The following is a 19,596-nucleotide window of genomic DNA, read 5'->3' on the forward strand; positions in this document are numbered from 1 at the left end:
ACAAAAGAAACATACTTAGAAAACTAACCATAAGGATCCTTGGCTAGAACAGGTTCATCAGCATTGAGAGGACTGGACTCGCCCTCAGCATTGACGGCCCTCACACGGAACTGGTACTCGGTCCCGGGGCTGAGGTTGTTCAGGTCCACTGAGGGCTCAGGCCCGGCCGACCGACCTGCTGGCACCCACAGTCCGGTGTTGGGATCCAGCTTTTCGACTTGGTAGTACTCAATGGGGGTGCCACCATCGTCCTTGGGACGTTTCCACTTGAGCTTGCAACCCGTTCCTCTGACGTCTGACACCTTGATGGGTCCTTCAGGTGGACTGGGTTTATCTGTGACAGTCACACGTACTGTCACCTGGTCTTTACCGGAGCTGTTTGTTGCTGTGATGACATACTCACCAGAGTCACCACGCTCAGCGTCACGGATCACCAGTTTGGAGTTGTAGTCCACATTGGTGATGGTGACATGCCTGCTGGGCTCTAGTTTGCGGCCCTCGAACGTCCACGAGGCGGTTGGAGGAGGCTCGCCAGAGATGTCACAGTCATACTTGAGCATCGAGCCAGCTGAGAGTGTCACGTCACGTAGGTTCTTACGCTCGATCTTTGGTGGCACTGTGGAGGTGCAGATCAAATGTTAATGTTTATTACTGTGTGTATTTCTCTCTCACACCCATGTCTATGTTTACTTTACATTCATCTATTTATTTATTGTTGCACATATTTTACTAATTAGAGGTCATTATATTTATCTATTTAAGAACGTCATTGTGTCTATTACAATTATTTAGTCTTCATTTTTCTCTGCATCAGCTGGTTTTTCTAGGTATGCATCAACAGAATTTCATTCCTAATTGATTAATTCATGTTAAGGGCTAAACCCTCATGGGTCATTCAGCGCAAGTCTTGGTGGAGGCTCGATCCACCGTCAGCTGAGCGCCAGACACACACGCTTCCTAGTCAGCATTTCATTCCTAAATGAAAATGTTGCACTGTATTAATGCCGTCTTCGCCCACCAATCAGGCATAGGTCAATTTATTCTCTATCCCTGCCCCTATCCCTGCCCCTATCCCTGCTACTATCCTTGCCCTATCCCTGCCCCTATCCCTGCCCCTATCCCTGCTCCTATCCCTGCCCCTATCCCTGCCCCTATCCCCGATTAACGTATGAATCACTGAAAACAAGTGCAACATAAAACCAGAGGAAGACTCACGGAATCTTGCTTTAGCAGTAATGGTCTTGCTAGGGTCGCTGGGCTCGCCAGGTCCGGCGCGGTTGACGGCTGTAATGCGGAACTGGTAATCCATTCCCTCGATCAAGTTGGTGACTGAGCCTTTGCACTCAGGCGTGGGAGTCTCACACGCCTTCTCCCAAAGGTTGCTGCCAGGGAAAAGAATCACCTCAAGTTGCTGATGTAAATATATACTTATTTCACTTCCAAATTTGAATCATGATTTACTCATTATTTGTTGATAATAAGTAATACTGAATCTCTATGTCCAGGAGAACAGCCACTATTGAAACAAATATTAATGCTTCTATTAGTTATCCTGATGCTCATGAAGCAATGCAGAGTACTTAAAATATATGTAACATGGCATATGGGCACAAGCATTTTGTAAAAAACTCATAGTGGAGTCACCTAGTGATAATTATCGCAGCTGCTCAATAATTACTTACGTGTATTTGTCCCTCTTCTCGATGATGTAGTGCGAAATAGCAGCACCACCGTCTTCCAGGGGCATAGACCACTTCAGGTCAATACGGTTGGAGTCCCAGTCTGTGGCCTCTGGAGCTCCTGGTTTGCCTGGCACCGTAAAGGGATCCTTGGCCGTGATGGGGGAGAGGGTCACAAGTGGTTCGGATTCGCCCTCTTTATTCACAGCCTTCACACGAAACTCGTATTCGTGCCCAGGAGTCAGGTCAGTAACTTCCATATCTGGCGTGGAAGTCTTGCCCACTGGTAGCCACAGACCCATATCAGGGTCGAACTTCTCCACAACGTAACCTTCAACGGGGGAGCCGCCATCATCCTTCGGAGGCTTCCATTTGAGCTTACAGCCCTCCTTGTGGACATCTTTCACTTCAATAGGTCCCTCTGGTTTACCAGGTTTGGAAATGACGGTGATGGTAACTTCCGCCTCGTCGCGACCATACTGATTTGTGGCCACAATTTTGTAAACACCTGAGTGTTTACGTAATGGTTCGTCGTTGATAAACTTGGTGTTGTATGGGACGTTTTCAATACGGAGATCCTTGGTTTCTTTAAGTGGTTTTTTGCCGAAAAGCCATTCGACGTCTGGTGGTGGCTCGCCAATAATCTTAACGTCAAGAAGGATGGGTTCACCCTCGCGAACCGTCAAGTCGCGAAGGTTACGGCGGTCGATTTTTGGGGCCACTGAAAGAAAACAACATATTTTTACTGACGTGATAACTAAATTAAGTGAAAAATAATAACAAAACTGTGTTGGGATAAAGAACAATGCAAAATTGTGTACTGCGGCGCTAAGTGACAAATCAGAAATTTCGCCCCACTGAGCAAGAATTTTTCAATAGATTCAAATACATAATAACTATAAAATGGCGGAGATTTAAATATCCATAAGAGAAAGTTTGGTACAACCTTTAGGCAACTAGTTATGCAAAATTAACTGCAGCTAAAGCTAAAAATGACAAACTTACATTTCCTGGGTTTGCAAGTGACGGGTTTGCTGGCCTCCGACGGGTCGGAGGGGCCGGCCTCATTCACTGCACGGACTCGGAACTCGTATGTTTCGCCTTCATCCAGGTCATTCACGCGGCCCTTCGGTGTGTCTCCTTTCACTTCAGCAGCCTTGACCCACTTGCCGGTGAGCTCATCACGCTTTTCAATGATGTAGCCAGTAATGGGGGCACCGTTGTCCTTAGCAGGCTTGGTCCACTTGAGCTCCACAAAGTCCTTGTCCCAGTCTGTGGCCTCAGGTTTGCCTGGTGGATCAGGCGGATCGAAAGGATTCTTAGCCACAATGGTGTCAAGACCTTCGAGAGGTTCAGATTCACCTTCACTGTTGATAGCCGAGACACGGAACTTGTACTCGTGATTAGGCTCAAGGTTCTCCACCGCCATCATTGGCTCTCGTGACCTGCCTACTGGCACCCATCTGCCTGTCTCTGTGTCCATCTTCTCGACAATATACTGCTCAATAGGTGCACCACCGTCGTCCAAGGGTTCCTTCCATTTGAGAGTGCAGCCTTCTTTGTGGATATCTGACACCTTCAGTGGACCCTCTGGCTTTCCAGGCTTGTCTGTAATGATTGTTAGTAAGAATAAAATAATTAAAAATGAAAATAATAATAAGAATAAATATTATTAATTATTATATACATGAGCCTTCCATAAAAAGTAATAAGCAAAATATACATGGCATTATCAACTACCATGACAAAATCTGTAGCAGTAAACCACAAGAACTCTGACCTAGTTATTGGTTTATGTTAAATTTAACTAATATTGCTGCACTGAAAGTGCTACGGTAAGCAAAGTTAAACACCGCAAGTTCATGCTTAACACGGTATTTCAGGGCTTCAAAACATGATAGCTAATTTCATTCTCGAATTTTAATGTGTGCTTGAGGAACTTACCGAGCACCACCACCTCAATGGCTACCTCGTCGTGACCGGCAGAGTTGTCGGCCTTGACGAGGAAGGTTCCGTTGTGGGCGCGAGTGCAGCTGGCAATGACGATCTTAGTGCGGTGGTCCTCCTCGTCAATCTTGATGCCTGGCTGATCACCGTCTTGACGAGCCTTGTTGATGAACCACGCTTTCTTGGGGATCGGCTCACCAGTCACGTTGCAGTCGAACTTGATCATCTGGCCAGCACGGACTGTGATGTTCTCCAGATTCGTGCGGTCGATAACAGGAGCCACTGCAGTAAACACAGCAATATGATTACTGATCTTGGTACATATGAAGGCAAGAAACACACACACACACACACACACACACACATATGTACATATAATTTTTTACCCAAAGAACCTTAGAAAACTTTCCTAACTTTATTATAACAAGCGCAATTTAATTTAGCCTAATCCAACTAAATATATTTTAGATAAGTTTACAATAATTTAATAATAAACAAACACAATGAAATACACTTCATCGTTAGGTTCAGAATGATTTTTGCGAAATTATTGCATACACAAATTATCGCTTGTCTTATTCGGCAAGAAAAGCGTTGCTATTTAAGCTAAAATCGCAAGTTTTATTTATTCGGCACTACATTTATATTTATCTATCTATCTATATATATATATATATATATATATATATATATATATATATATATATATATATATATATATATATATATATATATATATATATATATATATATATATATAAACTATATATATATATATATATATATATATATATATATATATATATATATATATATATATATATATATATATAGCTGGAATGGGGACCCTCATCCTCAGAGAAGACAATAAACGTATATATATATATATATACGTGGAGAGAGTTCCGGGGTTCAACGCCCCCGCGGCCGGTCTGTGACCATATATATGGATATATAATGGATTTTAAGTAACACTAAGTCAATTTAGACTCGTCTATTATATATTTAGTAGAATTTCATTAAACAAATACGTTAGGTTAGGTTAATGAGGATTTCAAGTTGGATACAAAACTAAATTATTTTACGCCATTTAAATTATTTTTTCTACTAATCCCTAAAATAAAATTCGGGAGAAGTCCAATTTTTAGGGGAGTTCTTAAGAAAGTGAAGCTGAACATCTGGTGGTGAACCAATTCTTAAATTGACTTATTTTTAAGAAACTGACAATGATCATTATTATGTATTTTTTTACCATAAAGAAAGATACGTCTAACAATATTGTATACACATAGCTAAAGTAAACTTGAGAATTAAAACAACTACTTGGAATTATCCAGTTGCGCAAGATGTTACTTACGGAATTTGGCCTTCGCGGTGAAGTTGTCGGAAGGCTCTGAAGGCTTGCTCTGGCCAGCTTTGTTGACAGCCTTCACACGAAACTGGTAGGTCTCTCCTTCGGTAAGGTCATTGACCTTGCCCTCGGGCTTGTTGCTCTTGGTCTCACAGTGCTTGACCCATTTGGCAGCGTATTTGTCTTTACGTTCAATGATGTAGTGGCTGATGGGGGCGCCACCATCATTATCTGGTGGGTTCCACTTCAGTTCACACCACGTCCTGTCGAAGTCCTTCACCTCGGGTTTACCAGGCTTGCTGGGCGGGTCTGCAACATCATGATTGAACTAGTTAGCTACTTATCCTTGAAGGATTTACCAAATAAACCAATGCAACTATTGGTATATTATTCAATCGAGGACTTACGCAATGAACAACTGACCACATTATTAATGTATCCAATTTTGTTAAATAAAATAAATACACAATAGAAACAAAAAGTGTGTAAAATACAATAAAAATTTATTATAATCTGCTCGGTGTTTCTAATTCTAAGTTTTCTCTTCCTCTTCACACTCTTCTCCAGAGTAACAAATGTACATGGGAAAATTCGACCACCATTCACTGAAACTAAATCTGATATACAAGAAACTCGTAAATTTTAAACATAATATCGACTGCAACTTTTACAATAAACATTAAGGTAAACATCAAACGAATGAACACTTTCTCTCTATACCATATAGAAAACCACTTTCACTTGTGTCCACAATATAAATTTACAGAGTAAATAATAACGAAACAAATAATTAAAGAATAAATTTATTGAAATACATAGACCACGTACATCTCCATACATACACAGAACACTTACCTCTGCATGCATACAGAGAACACTTATCCCTGCATACATACACAGAACACTTATGCAGAACAACCACTGTGAAAAAATAGCGAAATTCCAAGCGCTTTCGTGACTTCTCACATTATCAAGGAACAGTGGTTGTTCTGTATTTTGTGATATCAACTGTTTACTGTGATCTTATTGCATAGAACACTTATTCATACATGCATACATAAACACTTACGTTAACAGACGTAAAATACTTTCATACATTAACACATCAATTACATACCTGCATTCATATACTTTCTAATACATATTCTCAAAATACACCACACGAAAAAACAAAACTTTAATCGATCAGACACACGGAATTAAGCTTCTAAGGATAAATTTAAATTCCCATACAAACACAGAAGCCACAGATCAAACCCTTTAAGATCAGAACAAGATGAACACATTGGTACACACCCGTCCTCACACAAGCAATTCCCATTCAAAAGCAGCAACACTTACCGAAGGGATTCTTGGCCTTGATGGCCGTGTCGGTCTCCAGGGGCTCCGACTCGCCTTCAGAGTTGACGGCCCTGACGCGGAAGTGGTAGTCGTGGCCCTCAGTGAGTCCAGGAACCTCAGCCTCGGGAGACTAAAAACACAGAGAAAGGCATCAGGAGGCTGTTCCCAGTGACAACAGTGGAATAGAGTTAAGAAATTTATTGAATAAAGCAGTTAGAAGTGGAAGCTGAGGAGGAAGTAGAGAGAAGAAGTAGAAGCTGAGGAGAACGTAGAGAGAAGAAGTAGAAGCTGGGGAGGGGGGCAGAGGAAGTAGAGGCAGAGGAGGTCAGATTCAGTATATTATAAATTATTATATTCATAAGGAAGAGCGCTAAACTCGTAGGAATCATATAGAACCAATAAAGTCTGGTCAAAGGTAAGGAAATTCAAGGTCAATCTCTTGGGCTGAGAACCCTTCACCGGCGTCAAGGAACTCCACATGACGGGACAGGTTTAAGATGAGGAAGGAAGGAAGGAAGGAAGGAGGTGGGATGGCGTCTTGGCTCACCTTGGTTTCCTTCACCGGGACCCAGCGACCAGTCTCCGTGTCCATGCGCTCCACCACGTAGTGGTCAATAGGCTCTCCGCCATCGTCCTCCGGGGGTTCCCACTTGAGCTTAGCGGACTCCGCCGTCACGTCAGATACCTTCAGTGGACCCTTGGGTTTGCCGGGTTTGCCTAAGACGAGAACAACAACATGGGTTCCGTCAGGTTCTCGATTAGGTTCTTAATGTTTGATGGTGACAGTTTCATTTTTTAGGTTAAAATAGTTAAACGTGAGAGTGAACAGGTATTAATTTGTTACACAAATAATCCGCACATAAAAGAGAGAAGCGGGTTATTTGTGTATCGTTCCAGTCACGGTATTGTTCCTTTTTTGTTATTAATTTGTTAATGTGAATATTTGCAACAGGTTCGCGGCCCTGTTACAGTCATGTAACACACAGACCATTACATAGGCCCTTCCAGAAGGCATACAGGTAAACGGGATAACAAACAGGTGGTCATGACTTACCAACAGATAAACAGTCACTCACAGATTATAAACAACAGGTCAATACAGGTACTCACAATTCAAGATAGACAAACACGGTAACATAAGCCCTCGTATAGGAAGAAATGCAAAGATATTGCAAGATTTAGGTATCTTTATATTAGAACCTAAGACAAGAGGAACACTGCAGCAGGCTTAATGGCCCATGAAAGGCAGGTTCTTCTCAAAATCAGTTATTCCCACCCACCTATTTGTCCAACTTTTTCCCAAAACTACAAATACTTCAGGTTAGCAGCTCAATATAGATCCTAGAACAAGACAAGTAATCAGCGGAAAACTAGTACTCTTAGAGGAAGGCAGGTAAACAGCTTAACAAGCAAATAATTTACGCATGCACATATGTAAATAATTTGGTATTCTTACATTATTATTTACCGTAACTAGTAGAGTTATATTTAAAGTTGTTAATATGTCTGCGGAAATATCTTTCTTTGTAAGAAAGCCTAGAAAATTTCTCGAGTTTTGCTGTAATAACATTTTTCTCTATCATTTTTACATTTGTATAAGTTTATATATTTGCATATTATTTGTGGTGTTGAGAGTGACAGTTGTCGCCTGGTATACTAACAACTGTATAAAAAGCAGTGGACGTTGCTAAGTCTCTTCACCCCCTCACCCTCACTTGCTAAGAATGAGATGCAATTGGCGACTGCTGTCCACTCGAGCAGAAAAAACTAAGTCACTTGTCTCCAGAAACACTACTTCACATGCAGACGTCTGTTTATCAAAGAATCGAATTTGGGCTTAGATTTCCTTTGTTGTCCTATGCCTGAAGACTATCCATATTTGTGAACTGTTCCTTTTCAACGACATGTGGATATATTTGCTTCAAGGATTGGTAGTCACTCAGACTTCAGTTAGAATATTCAGTAAACACTGCTACACTCTCATGAACACTCCCCTCCCTCGAGGGAGTTCCCTTGATGTTGCTGATGAGAGGATCTTCATCTAAGAAATTAGACCTGTACTCCAGTGCCTTGAATTGAGCCTGAATGTCTTCCGTTTCCCCAGAGGCTATATAACCCCCGCAGGTTTAGCGCTCCCCAAGAATGAAATGATAATCTCATTAACACTTGACTCGCATGATCTCGTTATGTACACAGTATCAGCACTTGGTTCTGTGTGAATTTACTGTGTCCAGAATTTGCAACATAGCTACAGTGGAGTGCGTTTGTGACAGTCCTGTGTTTTCAGACTGTGTGCTTACGTGTAGTACATTGTCTTGGGATTTATTTAGATTCAGTTTACATGTTATTCTTACGAACTCTTATTTATGCTCTGTCTCTGTCTACTTAGTGAGTGGTCTTAATATTTACTCTTTCTTGTGGATGCGGCTTATTCTAGGATTAAATGAATATTGTTTCTGATTGGTCTTGTCGGTGTTTACACACTATTTTATGTGGATATAGCCTTGAGCAGTTGCTATCCGAACATGCATATGTACCGTGCTGATTTTGGGTTGTATATAGGTGAGTTAAACACTTTGTTACTTGTATGCGTTTGTAGAGTTAGCTTATATTAACATTTTTGTGTTCTATCATGTAATAATTCCTTATTCTTCAGATACGGAAAATATAATTGTACAAGAAATCTTCACTCACTAATGAACAATAGATTTTACACTTCATGGATTAGTAAATCCCTAGACTGGAGACTAGAAGTAAAATTTTCTTTTTCTAACCATGCGATGGCTTGCCTACAGCAAGCCCTGCTTTGAAAGCATACCTCACAACAGGGAAGAATATGTTAGCAGGGGAACACAAGAGCACTCATAAAGGACCGATAGGTATCCCGACCAACATAGTCACTCAGAGGAAGACAGGTAAACAGAAACACAAACATAATTATCTGTATGAATACAGGAGAAAACAGAGACTCATTGCAATTCAGTTATTAACCATACAGATAAACATACAAGCACGTACCACGGACAGACAGGTAAACAGGCTATTACAAAAGCACTCACCAATCACTACAAGATCCAGCTCGGCCTCGTCAGTGCCAGAATCGTTCTTGGCAAAGATCTTGTAGATGCCGGTGTCTGAGCGCTTGGCCTTCCTGATGATGATAGTGGTGAGGTGGTCCTCGCTCGTTATGGTCACCCGCTCGTTCTTGATGGACTCACCCTTAAGACTCCAGGTCACCTTGGGGTCGGGCTCACCCTCCACCTTGCTCTCGTTTTTGAAGGTGATGCCTGAGCGGATGGTCTTGCGCCCCAGGTTCTTGCGATCGATGCGCGGTGCCACTGACGAAGTAAGAATTAGAGTTAAGAACAGGTGAAAGCTGGTAGTTATCAGCCATCGTCTACAAATTCACATCAGCCCTTCTAGGGTAGGGTAGGTGCCTGAGCCCGAGCTTGCAGCTCACAAGCCTGTCATTCCCATTAGGCCCCTTGGGGCGGGGATGGCAGACCAGAGAGGCCTAGCTTGTGGCTAGGCCTGGGGACAGTTGGTCCCAAAGATGAGGAGGTACTTGTGCCTCCTCCCATGGGAGACTTAGGTCTCAGACACTCCCTAAAGAGGGAGCCAAGGCCGGGCCACCACTTGGAAAAGGCCCGGGCCGGGAGAATACCGGTGAATCTTTAATAATAATAATAATAATAACACTGTGAATGACTAAAAATATAACCCAGACCCCAAAATCTTGTGATTAGTTGTTACTAAGGTATAATAGTATTTAGAAAAAGCAAATCATGAACAGTTATAACTAACTGGACGTAAAACCTTATATAAAACTCATTTAGCAGAGAACTATTCTTGACTTACAGAATCTTGGTTTGCAGATGACGGACTCTGAAGCATCGGAAGGCTCAGAAGGTCCAGCTTTGTTCTCAGCGATGACGCGGAACTGGTACTCGTGGTCAGGTTCCACATCTGTGATGCGGAGGGAGGTGCGGTTACCAGGGCCACTCCCGCACGGTGTCCACCCACGACCAGTCTGAGGGAGGTGAAGACAATGGTGGGTCACATTGGTTACTGTGTCACGGTGAAAATGTTTGCGCGACGTCACACCCAGCGAATTTAATTTGCAAAAGACAGAAACTCCAGAGAAATTTGGACTTGTAACTCACACCACTTTTGATCGATAATTAAATACATAAGAACATAAGAACATAAGAAAGGAGGAACACTGCAGGAGGCCTGCTGGCCCATACTAGGCAGGTCCTTTACAATTCATCCCACTAACAAAACATTTGCCCTACCCAATTTTCAATGCCACCCAAGAAATAAGCTCTGATGTGAAAGTCCCACTCAAATCCAACCCATCCCACTCATGTACTTATCCAACCTAGATTTGAAACTACCCAAAGTCCCAGCCTCAATAACCCAACTAGGTAGACTGTTCCACTCATCAACTACCCTATTTCCAAACCAATACTTTCCGATGTCCTTTCTAAATCTAAACTTATCTAATTTAAATCCATTACTGCGCGTTCTCTCTTGGAGAGACATCCTCAAGACCTTATTAATATCCCCTTTATTAATACCTATCTTCCACTTATACACTTCGATCAGGTCTCCCCTCATTCTTCGTCTAACAAGTGAATGTAACTTAAGAGTCTTCAATCTTTCTTCATAAGGAAGATTTCTGATGCTATGTATTAATTTAGTCATCCTACGCTGAATGTTTTCTAACGAATTTATGTCCATTTTGTAATACGGAGACCAGAACTGAGCTGCATAATCAAGGTGAGGCCTTACTAATGATGTATAAAGCTGCAGTATGACCTCTGGACTTCTGTTGCTTACACTTCTTGATATAAATCCCAGTAATCTATTTGCCTTATTACGTACGCTTAGGCATTGCTGTCTTGGTTTAAGGTTGCTGCTCACCATAACCCCCAAGTCCTTTTCGCAATCTGTATGGCTAAGTTCTACATCATTTAATTTATAAGTACTAGGGTTATGGGCACTCCCAAGCTTCAGAACCTTGCATTTATCTACATTGAACTGCATCTGCCACTTTTCTGACCAAGAATAGAGTTTGTTTAAATCCTCCTGAAGTTCCCTAACATCTACGTTTGAATCAATTATCCTACCTATCTTTGTGTCATCGGCGAATTTGCTCATATCACTAGTAATTCCCTCATCAAGATCATTGATATATATTATAAATAACAACGGGCCCAAGACTGATCCCTGTGGAACGCCACTTGTTACAGATCCCCACTCGGATTTAACCCCATACTGGGATATTTATTTTCGTTTTATAATGTGTCTACGCATGCATGCATGTGTGTGTGCATTCATACGTGCTGTGTGTGTGTGTGTGTGTGTGTGTGTGTGTGTGTGTGTGTGTGTGTGTGTGTGTGTGTGTGTGTGTGTGTGTGTGTGTGTGTGTGTGCACGCGCGAGCACGCTCGAGCTCACTCGCATTTCCAGCACTTAGAAGTCGGTTATACTCACCACATCTCGCTTTTCGACGATGTACTTGGTGATCTCCGCTCCACCGTCGTCCTTAGGCTTGGCCCACTCCAGCTCCACAAAGTCGCGGTCCCAGTTGGTCGCCTTGGGTTTGCCAGGCTTGCTGGGGGGGTCTGCAGAAAACACTCAGACGTGTAGTTTTTTTTTTTTTGCACATTTAGTTTCATAAAATATAAAATATTTTTTGAAACATTATCTGCCAATTTCAAGTATCCCTATTTTTCATATAAAAAAAGAAAGGTGTACAGACGATTCTTAAGAGTATAGAGTGACTGGTTGACAATGAATCAAGCATAGAAGAATCCGTATTATCTTCCCCTGTTGAGGAACTCACCGAAGGGGTTCTTAGCGATGATAGCCTTGTCAGCCTCGAGGGGCTCGGACTCGCCCTCAGGATTAACAGCCTTCACGCGGAACTTGTACTTCTTACCCTCTTGTAGTCCAGTTACGTCAAACTCTGGGGTCTTGGACTCGCCACAGGGCATCCATTGGCCAGTGATGGGGTCTAGTTTCTCGATCTGAAGAGACAGTTCCACACATGTGTTAAATCTCTCCAGGTGGATTTGAAAAAAACTACTCACTCTAATCTCATCAAGGGTTTATTCTGATGAAGGGTTCTCGATCCAAGGAACTAACGTTACCCTCGTTTCTAGCAAACGAAACCTGATTATCATCCATTATCCAGCAATGGGTAATGGATAATAATCAGCAATAATACTGCTGATTATTATCCATTATCCAGCAATGGGTAATGGATAATAATCAGCAATAATATTGCTGCTGTTGTTTTAGTTACAAGAGTAACTAAAACAACAGCAGCAAAAGCAACAACAACAGCAGCTACAAGAACAACAAGATTAAACAGAAGAATAAACAAATATTTTAAAAACATTAATTTGAACAAAATTTGAAATTACAATATTTCCATTTAATTCAGAGACAATTATAAAAGAAACGCTTGAGAAAATACGTAGCTACGTATGACTCTTGAATTATAACTATTATAATTACTCTGAAATAATCCGAAATAATTACAAGAAAATAATTTTTCTGTAAAGTGTTGACACAGCAGTGAAGTGTGAGACAGTGTAAAACAGCAGTGAACTGTGAGAAATGAAAGTGAAGTGTATGGATGTAATGTGTGCCGGTATATTGTAGCCTATCTGAAGCAACTTTATATAATTGGCATATAAACCTTTTGGTATATATAATTTAATCGGATAATTGCTAACATGTAGCAATATTTCACCGGGTTTACTCAGTGGGGACGTAAACTGTTGTGTGAGTAACTAAGTTAATTAACACGTCACATGAAAAACACTTTTCCTTAGAAAATATTCTCAATAAACCATACATGTTGCATTGTATAAACTGCAGCATTTGCTTCACTCATTCTTGTGTTATTTAATTTTAATATTAAGTACAGTCTCTCACACCCTGAAGCTGCTGCTGTTGTGAAGCTGTATCTCACGTGCTCAGTCTCTTGCTGCCCTTTACCCTTTCACCATCCACTGCTCCGCTGTTATCCGTAACCTATTACTCATCCACCTCCCTTTTGCCACCTGATGCCCTCGCTTCCTTCCTGCCCTGCAGCGCTGTATAGCCCTTGTGGCTTAGCGCTTCTTTTTGATTATAATAATAATAATGTATCTCACGTATATGTATGTGGCACTACAGCGCAGCATGAAAGTTGCGAGGGTCCTCTCCACCCAAGGTTGAAAGTCGTGTCTCCGCCACTCTACCATACTGTCCTCTCTGTCCAGTCATTAACACAACTCTCTAAGTTTCACTAGCAATTATGGACGTTTTTACAGAGAGGTCATTACAAAATTTTGATGTAAGCTAGAAATTGCTATAAAATTATTTCATTTCATTTCATTATACTCTCGTTAAACTTCAATTTTTAGCTATTTATTAACACATGGTGTCTCTATGGTGCTCTAAACACCGTAGAGAGAATAACGAATTGTGAGACACAGTAGTAAGGCGTGAGACGACAGAGAAGGGTGAGACACAGTGGTAAAGTGTGATACACAATGATGAAGAGTGAGACACAGTAATAAATTCAAATTCAAATTCAAATTCAAATTCAAAGTTTATTCTCTATAAGGATTACAATGCTGAGTTTACAGAAATTTGGTTATTGTTTGGTTTACATGTAGTAAAATTGAGATTACAGAGTGTACCACTAGAACGCTTAGCATGGCTAGGCATTTCGGGCATACTTAGTTTTATTCTTAAATGTAAAATATTACAAATTATGAGGTAAGTTGGTATTATGGCTAAGTGACTAAATACTAGTTTATGAGTTTAGCAATGTGAATGCTTTTGTTTTGGCACAGTATATAGTTTCAGTATTGGAGTATCACAGGATTCATTATTTTAAGACTGAGATTAATATTTCTGTTTATGGTCAAATGAGTGAGCTAGTGTAAGTGTGAACCACCAGGTGGTATTTGTGTAGTTAGTTGACGGGGTGTATCAGGGAGATAAGATGTTTTCTAATGGTGGTTTTGAAGGTGATGAATGTGTCTGCAGTTCTAGAGTTCTCAAGTAGGGTATTCCAGATTTTAGGGCCTTTGACATACATTGAATTTTTGTAAAGGTTTAGTCGGACACGGGGAATGTCGTAGAGATGTTTGTTTCTGGTGTTATGCCTGTGGGTTCTGTCACAACTATCAAGAAAGCGTTTAAGGTCAAGGTTGATATTAGAGTTTAAGGCCCTGTAAATATAGATTGCACAGTAGTAAGTGTGGATGTACTGAACTGGGAGTAAGTTTAGATCTTTGAAGAGTGGGGGGGTGTGCTGCCAGGGATGGGATTTAGTGATTATTCTTACTGCAGCTTTTTGTTGGGTTATTATTGGCTTTAGGTGTGTTGCTGCAGTTGATCCCCAAGCACAAATAGCATAGGTGAGGTATGGATAAATAAGTGAGTGGTATAGTGTGAGAAGGGCATTTTGCGGCACGTAGTATCGTATCTTGGAGAGGATCCCAACCGTTTTGGATACTTTTTTGGCTATATGCTGGATATGGGTGCTGAAATTCAGGTTATTGTCAAGGTATAAGCCTAAGAATTTTCCCCCATTATTTCTGGTAATTAGTGTTGTCAATCTTAATGTTAATTTGTGCATCTCCTGCTCTGCTACCAAACATAATATAGTAAGTTTTGTCAGTGTTAAGCGTAAGTTTATTGGCTGTCATCCAAGTCGATATTTTAATCAGCTCCTCATTCACAATGGTGTTAAGGGTGGCAAGATTAGGGTGAGAGATGACATAAGTCGTGTCATCAGCAAAGAGAATGGGTTTTAGGTGTTGGGATACGTTTGGAAGGTCATTGATGTATATGAGGAAGAGCAGGGGACCAAGGACACTTCCCTGCGGAACTCCAGTATCAAGTGGCCGTGTTGCTGATGCTGTGTCTTTAATGGTGACGTACTGATACCTATTAGTAATGTAAGATTTGAAATAAGCAAGCGCATGGCCTCTTATACCGTAGTGGTCAAGTTTGTGGAGTAGGATTTCGTGGTTTACTGTGTCAAAAGCTTTTCTTAGGTCAATAAAAATTCCTAGTGGATATTCCTTATTTTCCAGTGTGAGACACTGGTATAGAGTGAGACACAGCAATAATACGTGAAGCACAGAAGTGATGTTAAAGACACAGTAATGAAGTGTGAGACACAGTAGTAAACAGTGAGACAGAGTAGTAAAGGTAGATACAGTAGTAAAGGTAGAGAAACAATAAAGTGTAAGGCGCTGGTATAGGGTGAGATCCACTAATGGTGAGTGAGACACAGAAGTGATGTTTAGAACACAGTAGCGAAGTGTGAGACACAGTAGCAAAGTGTAAGACACAGTAATGATGTGTAAGACAATGATGAAATGTGAAACATTTCACTACTGTGACTTACTGAAGGTGAATTAAAGAAAGCTTATAAATAAAATAACAATAGCTGCCGGTGTCTTTGCAACAAAATAAACACAATATCAAAAGTGGAAAGATTTTAACAACAGAAGATTTTGAGAACTGAAAAACAAAAACAAAAAAGTAGATTATTGTCCTTGTTGAACATAAAACAATAACACCAGGAAAAAATTAAGTTTTATATTAAAAGAAAAGTAACAACCCTGAAAAAACTGCTTATTAAAATCTTCACTTAAAAACATCGACGAGAACCGCAAAATATCTATAATAAAGTGACCGAATTCCCGGTATTCAAGAATAAAAACCGAAAAGTATCATTATTATAGTGACCGGTATCCCCGTCAATCTTCACATTCACACAATATTACACTAGGAAAACCTTGAAAATCAGAATATCATAACAAAACTCAAGCTTGGATACCAGGAAGAGGAATTCTTGACTTAACTAACTCAGACCTACGATAAATTGACGAAAATCATAGAAACTTAAGAATTTTGTTTAGAGGAACAGAGTCGAAGAGCAAATTGTAAAATATATAAACAGTTGAAGATGATTCTCGGACGCCTTCAAGTTAATCTAGGTAATTACCATCAATATCTCAGAACTCCACACTTATATATTATTAAAAAAAGTGGCGCAAAAAGCACACTGTGTATTTATTTACAAAGGGAGTGGGAGATAGTTGGAATATGCTCAAATTACAGAAAGCTTAAACAAATTATATGATAAACTAAATATCTACAGATAAATACCAATACAGATACTCAAACTGACCTCATAGTGGTCGACAGGCAGGCCACCATCGTCCTCTGGCTTATCCCACTTCAGTTTGCACCCATTGGCTTTTACATCGCTCACATCCAGCGGACCCTTGGGTTTACTCGGAGGACCTGCCACAAATATACCGTGTTTTATACCATTGTAACAACAAAATGCACTATGCAGTTTGAAGTTAGGTAAGGCAGTTTTGTAGTTTATATTTTTAGACGGGTGGATCCTTAATGATCTGTTACGTTTGAGCTGGATTAAAAATTAACTGAGAAAGTGTAGTCATTGTTGAATATTGTGACTCAAATTAATGAGTTAATATTTTTTAATTGTAATATAACTATGGTGAGAGAAAACGCATGACGCTTTAGACCACTTGACCACACAATCTTAACAATGGTGCATCCACCATTAAGGTATATCCTTCGATGGTGTACATACGGCGGTGTGGATGCCTCTGAGCCAATTTCATTCTACTCCCTGTTTGTGTACTATATATATATATATATATATATATATATATATATATATATATATATATATATATATATATATATATATATATATATATATATATATATATATGTCGTGCCGAATATGCAAAACTGGTCAATTAGCAAGAACTCATTTAAAATTAAGTCCTTTCTAAAATTTTCTCTTATACGTTCAAAGATATATTTTTTTTTATTAATGTAAATGTAAAATTTTTAAATTTTGCTCCAAAAGAATCTTAGAAAACTTACCTAACCTTATTATAACAAGAACAATTTATATTAGCCTAACCCAACTAAATATATTTTATATTTGTTTACAACAATTTAATACTAAACAAACTCAGTGAAATATTTTTTTTTTTCGTTAGGTTCAGAATGATTTTGGCGAAATTATTGCATACACAAATTTTCACTTGTCCTATATGGCAAGATGAGCGTTGCTATTTAAGCCAAAATCGCAAGTTCTGCCTATTCGGCACGATATATATATATATATATACATATATATATATATATATATATATATATATATATATATATATATATATATATATATATATATATATATATATTCTTCCCAAATTCTATTAATTATAAATGGATCTAATACTTAATAGAATTTGGGAAGAATTTAATAATACACTGGACAAATAATAATTTTTAAATTTTCTTGGGTAGAATAGTTTGTGGGTGAGTTGTGCAAAGGACCTATCCAAGTTGGGTCGGCGCGCGTCAGGTGTTTAACCGTTGTGGGATCTGATAGTGAGGTGTAGGCCAGACCCATTATATAGCTTCCTTGGATGCTTTACTTTCATAGTTCCTTGATAATGTGAGTAGCCACGAAAGCGCTTGGAATTTCTCTATTCTTTCAGAGTGGTTGTTTTGCATATATATATATATATATATATATATATATATATATATATATATATATATATATATATATATATATATATATATATATATATATATATATATATATATATATATATATATTATATATATATTTTATATATATATATGTGTGTGTGTGTGTGTGTGTGTGTGTGTGTGTGTGTGTGTGTGTGTGTGTGTGTGTGTGTGTTCGTGTGTGTATGCTCTTGAAAACTGCAACGTAAAAAAATATTAAATGAAAAAATTCGTTTAGAAGAACAAGTGACTTAGGTTAGCTGGTGACTTGTGTGTCCACTACTTGCCAACAGGATTATAAATACAAAAATAATAATACAATGAATATCACATATATAGTAGTACATTAGGACAAATTAAAAGTGAAGTGAACAAGAGAACAAGTTGCGTTGCTGATGGTAGGACGTACCCAAGATAGTGAGGTCGATCTGGACTGAGTCTTCTCCGTGTTCGTTCTTAGCAGTGAGGACGTACTTGCCAGACATTTTCCTCTGCGCCTTCATAATGAGCAGCTTGGTATTGTTGCCTGATGAGTCAACGCGCAGCAGATCCTTCGTCACCACCTCCTGTCCAAGGATAGATAGCAAGGGCTGGCGTGGAGCAATTGTGGTGCCAGAGAGCAGAGTCGCGGGAGGATACACGCCGGTGATGAAAACCCGTCAGAAGCGTCAGAAGGCAGAGGCGGTGTGGCGGTGGAGATGGCAACAGAAGTAGGACGCAGCAGCCGCCGCCGCCACAGCAGCAGTAGAAGGGAAGGCGCACGGTGGAAGCCAAGCAAAGGAAGAGGAGGGAAGGGCAGAGGGAGAGAAGAAAGATAACCATGCATTACAACATGAATTACATGCCACTACGTCACGTTACCAACACTCACTCGAAAGTCGGTCACTCTTACTTTCGAACAACCATCAGTAATGAAAAATTCTGCAGCTAAAATATTCTCTTCAAAAAACACTGTTAGTATACTCTCTTTTATGTTAATACAACGTATTACAATCCATGAGAAAAAATATGAAAAATTGGGTGTTTTTAAAAAGCGTCGATTCTAATATATATATATATATATATATATATATATATATATATATATATATATATATATATATATATATATATATATATATATATATATATATATATATATATATATATATATATATATATATATATATATATATATATATATATATATATATATATATATATATATATATATATATATATATATATATATATATATATATATATATATATATATATATATATATATATATATATATATATATATATATATATATATATATATATATATATATATATATATATATATATATATATATATATATATATATATCACTGAAAAATAGAAAGCAGAAGGATAAAAATAAGCAGTATTTAAAAATATGTAGAGAATATTGTCTCGATTTTGTTGGTGGGTGTTACAGTGTTGCTCAGGAAGGAGGCGTGGACCTCAGTGTTTATCTCGCTAATACTAGTAATATTTAGCCGCTTTAACATCCACCGGCAGTACATTGACTACACAATGAACGGAATATAAGTTGGGTATAGGTCCCCGAGTCCTTCTAACGAGAAACACATTACTACAGCTAAAATACTGCGGTGTTTGACAGTCCTGAGCACTAGTGAGAAATAAGATGTGAGGGTGGGC

At 39.2% G+C, this 19,596-nt stretch overlaps 1 protein-coding gene across 1 annotated transcript in view; it reads right to left on the minus strand.

The window, feature by feature from the left end:
- bt (projectin protein bent) overlaps positions 1-19,596 on the minus strand; it is a 237,117-nt gene that overhangs the window by 90,336 nt on the left and 127,185 nt on the right. Inside the window, exons 57-70 of the mRNA XM_070090071.1 lie at positions 18,340-18,520; positions 16,534-16,649; positions 12,169-12,352; positions 11,817-11,947; positions 10,177-10,348; positions 9,378-9,656; positions 6,866-7,035; positions 6,319-6,448; positions 4,984-5,286; positions 3,624-3,908; positions 2,685-3,287; positions 1,683-2,400; positions 1,216-1,382; positions 29-616 (exon numbers count right to left, since the gene is read on the minus strand). Coding sequence (XP_069946172.1) covers positions 29-616; positions 1,216-1,382; positions 1,683-2,400; positions 2,685-3,287; positions 3,624-3,908; positions 4,984-5,286; positions 6,319-6,448; positions 6,866-7,035; positions 9,378-9,656; positions 10,177-10,348; positions 11,817-11,947; positions 12,169-12,352; positions 16,534-16,649; positions 18,340-18,520 — 4,027 coding nt within the window. The remainder of the gene's footprint in view (positions 1-28; positions 617-1,215; positions 1,383-1,682; positions 2,401-2,684; positions 3,288-3,623; positions 3,909-4,983; positions 5,287-6,318; positions 6,449-6,865; positions 7,036-9,377; positions 9,657-10,176; positions 10,349-11,816; positions 11,948-12,168; positions 12,353-16,533; positions 16,650-18,339; positions 18,521-19,596) is intronic.

The sequence above is a fragment of the Cherax quadricarinatus genome, chromosome 30, assembly GCF_038502225.1.
Source record: "Cherax quadricarinatus isolate ZL_2023a chromosome 30, ASM3850222v1, whole genome shotgun sequence".
Taxonomy (NCBI): Eukaryota; Metazoa; Arthropoda; class Malacostraca; order Decapoda; family Parastacidae; genus Cherax; species Cherax quadricarinatus.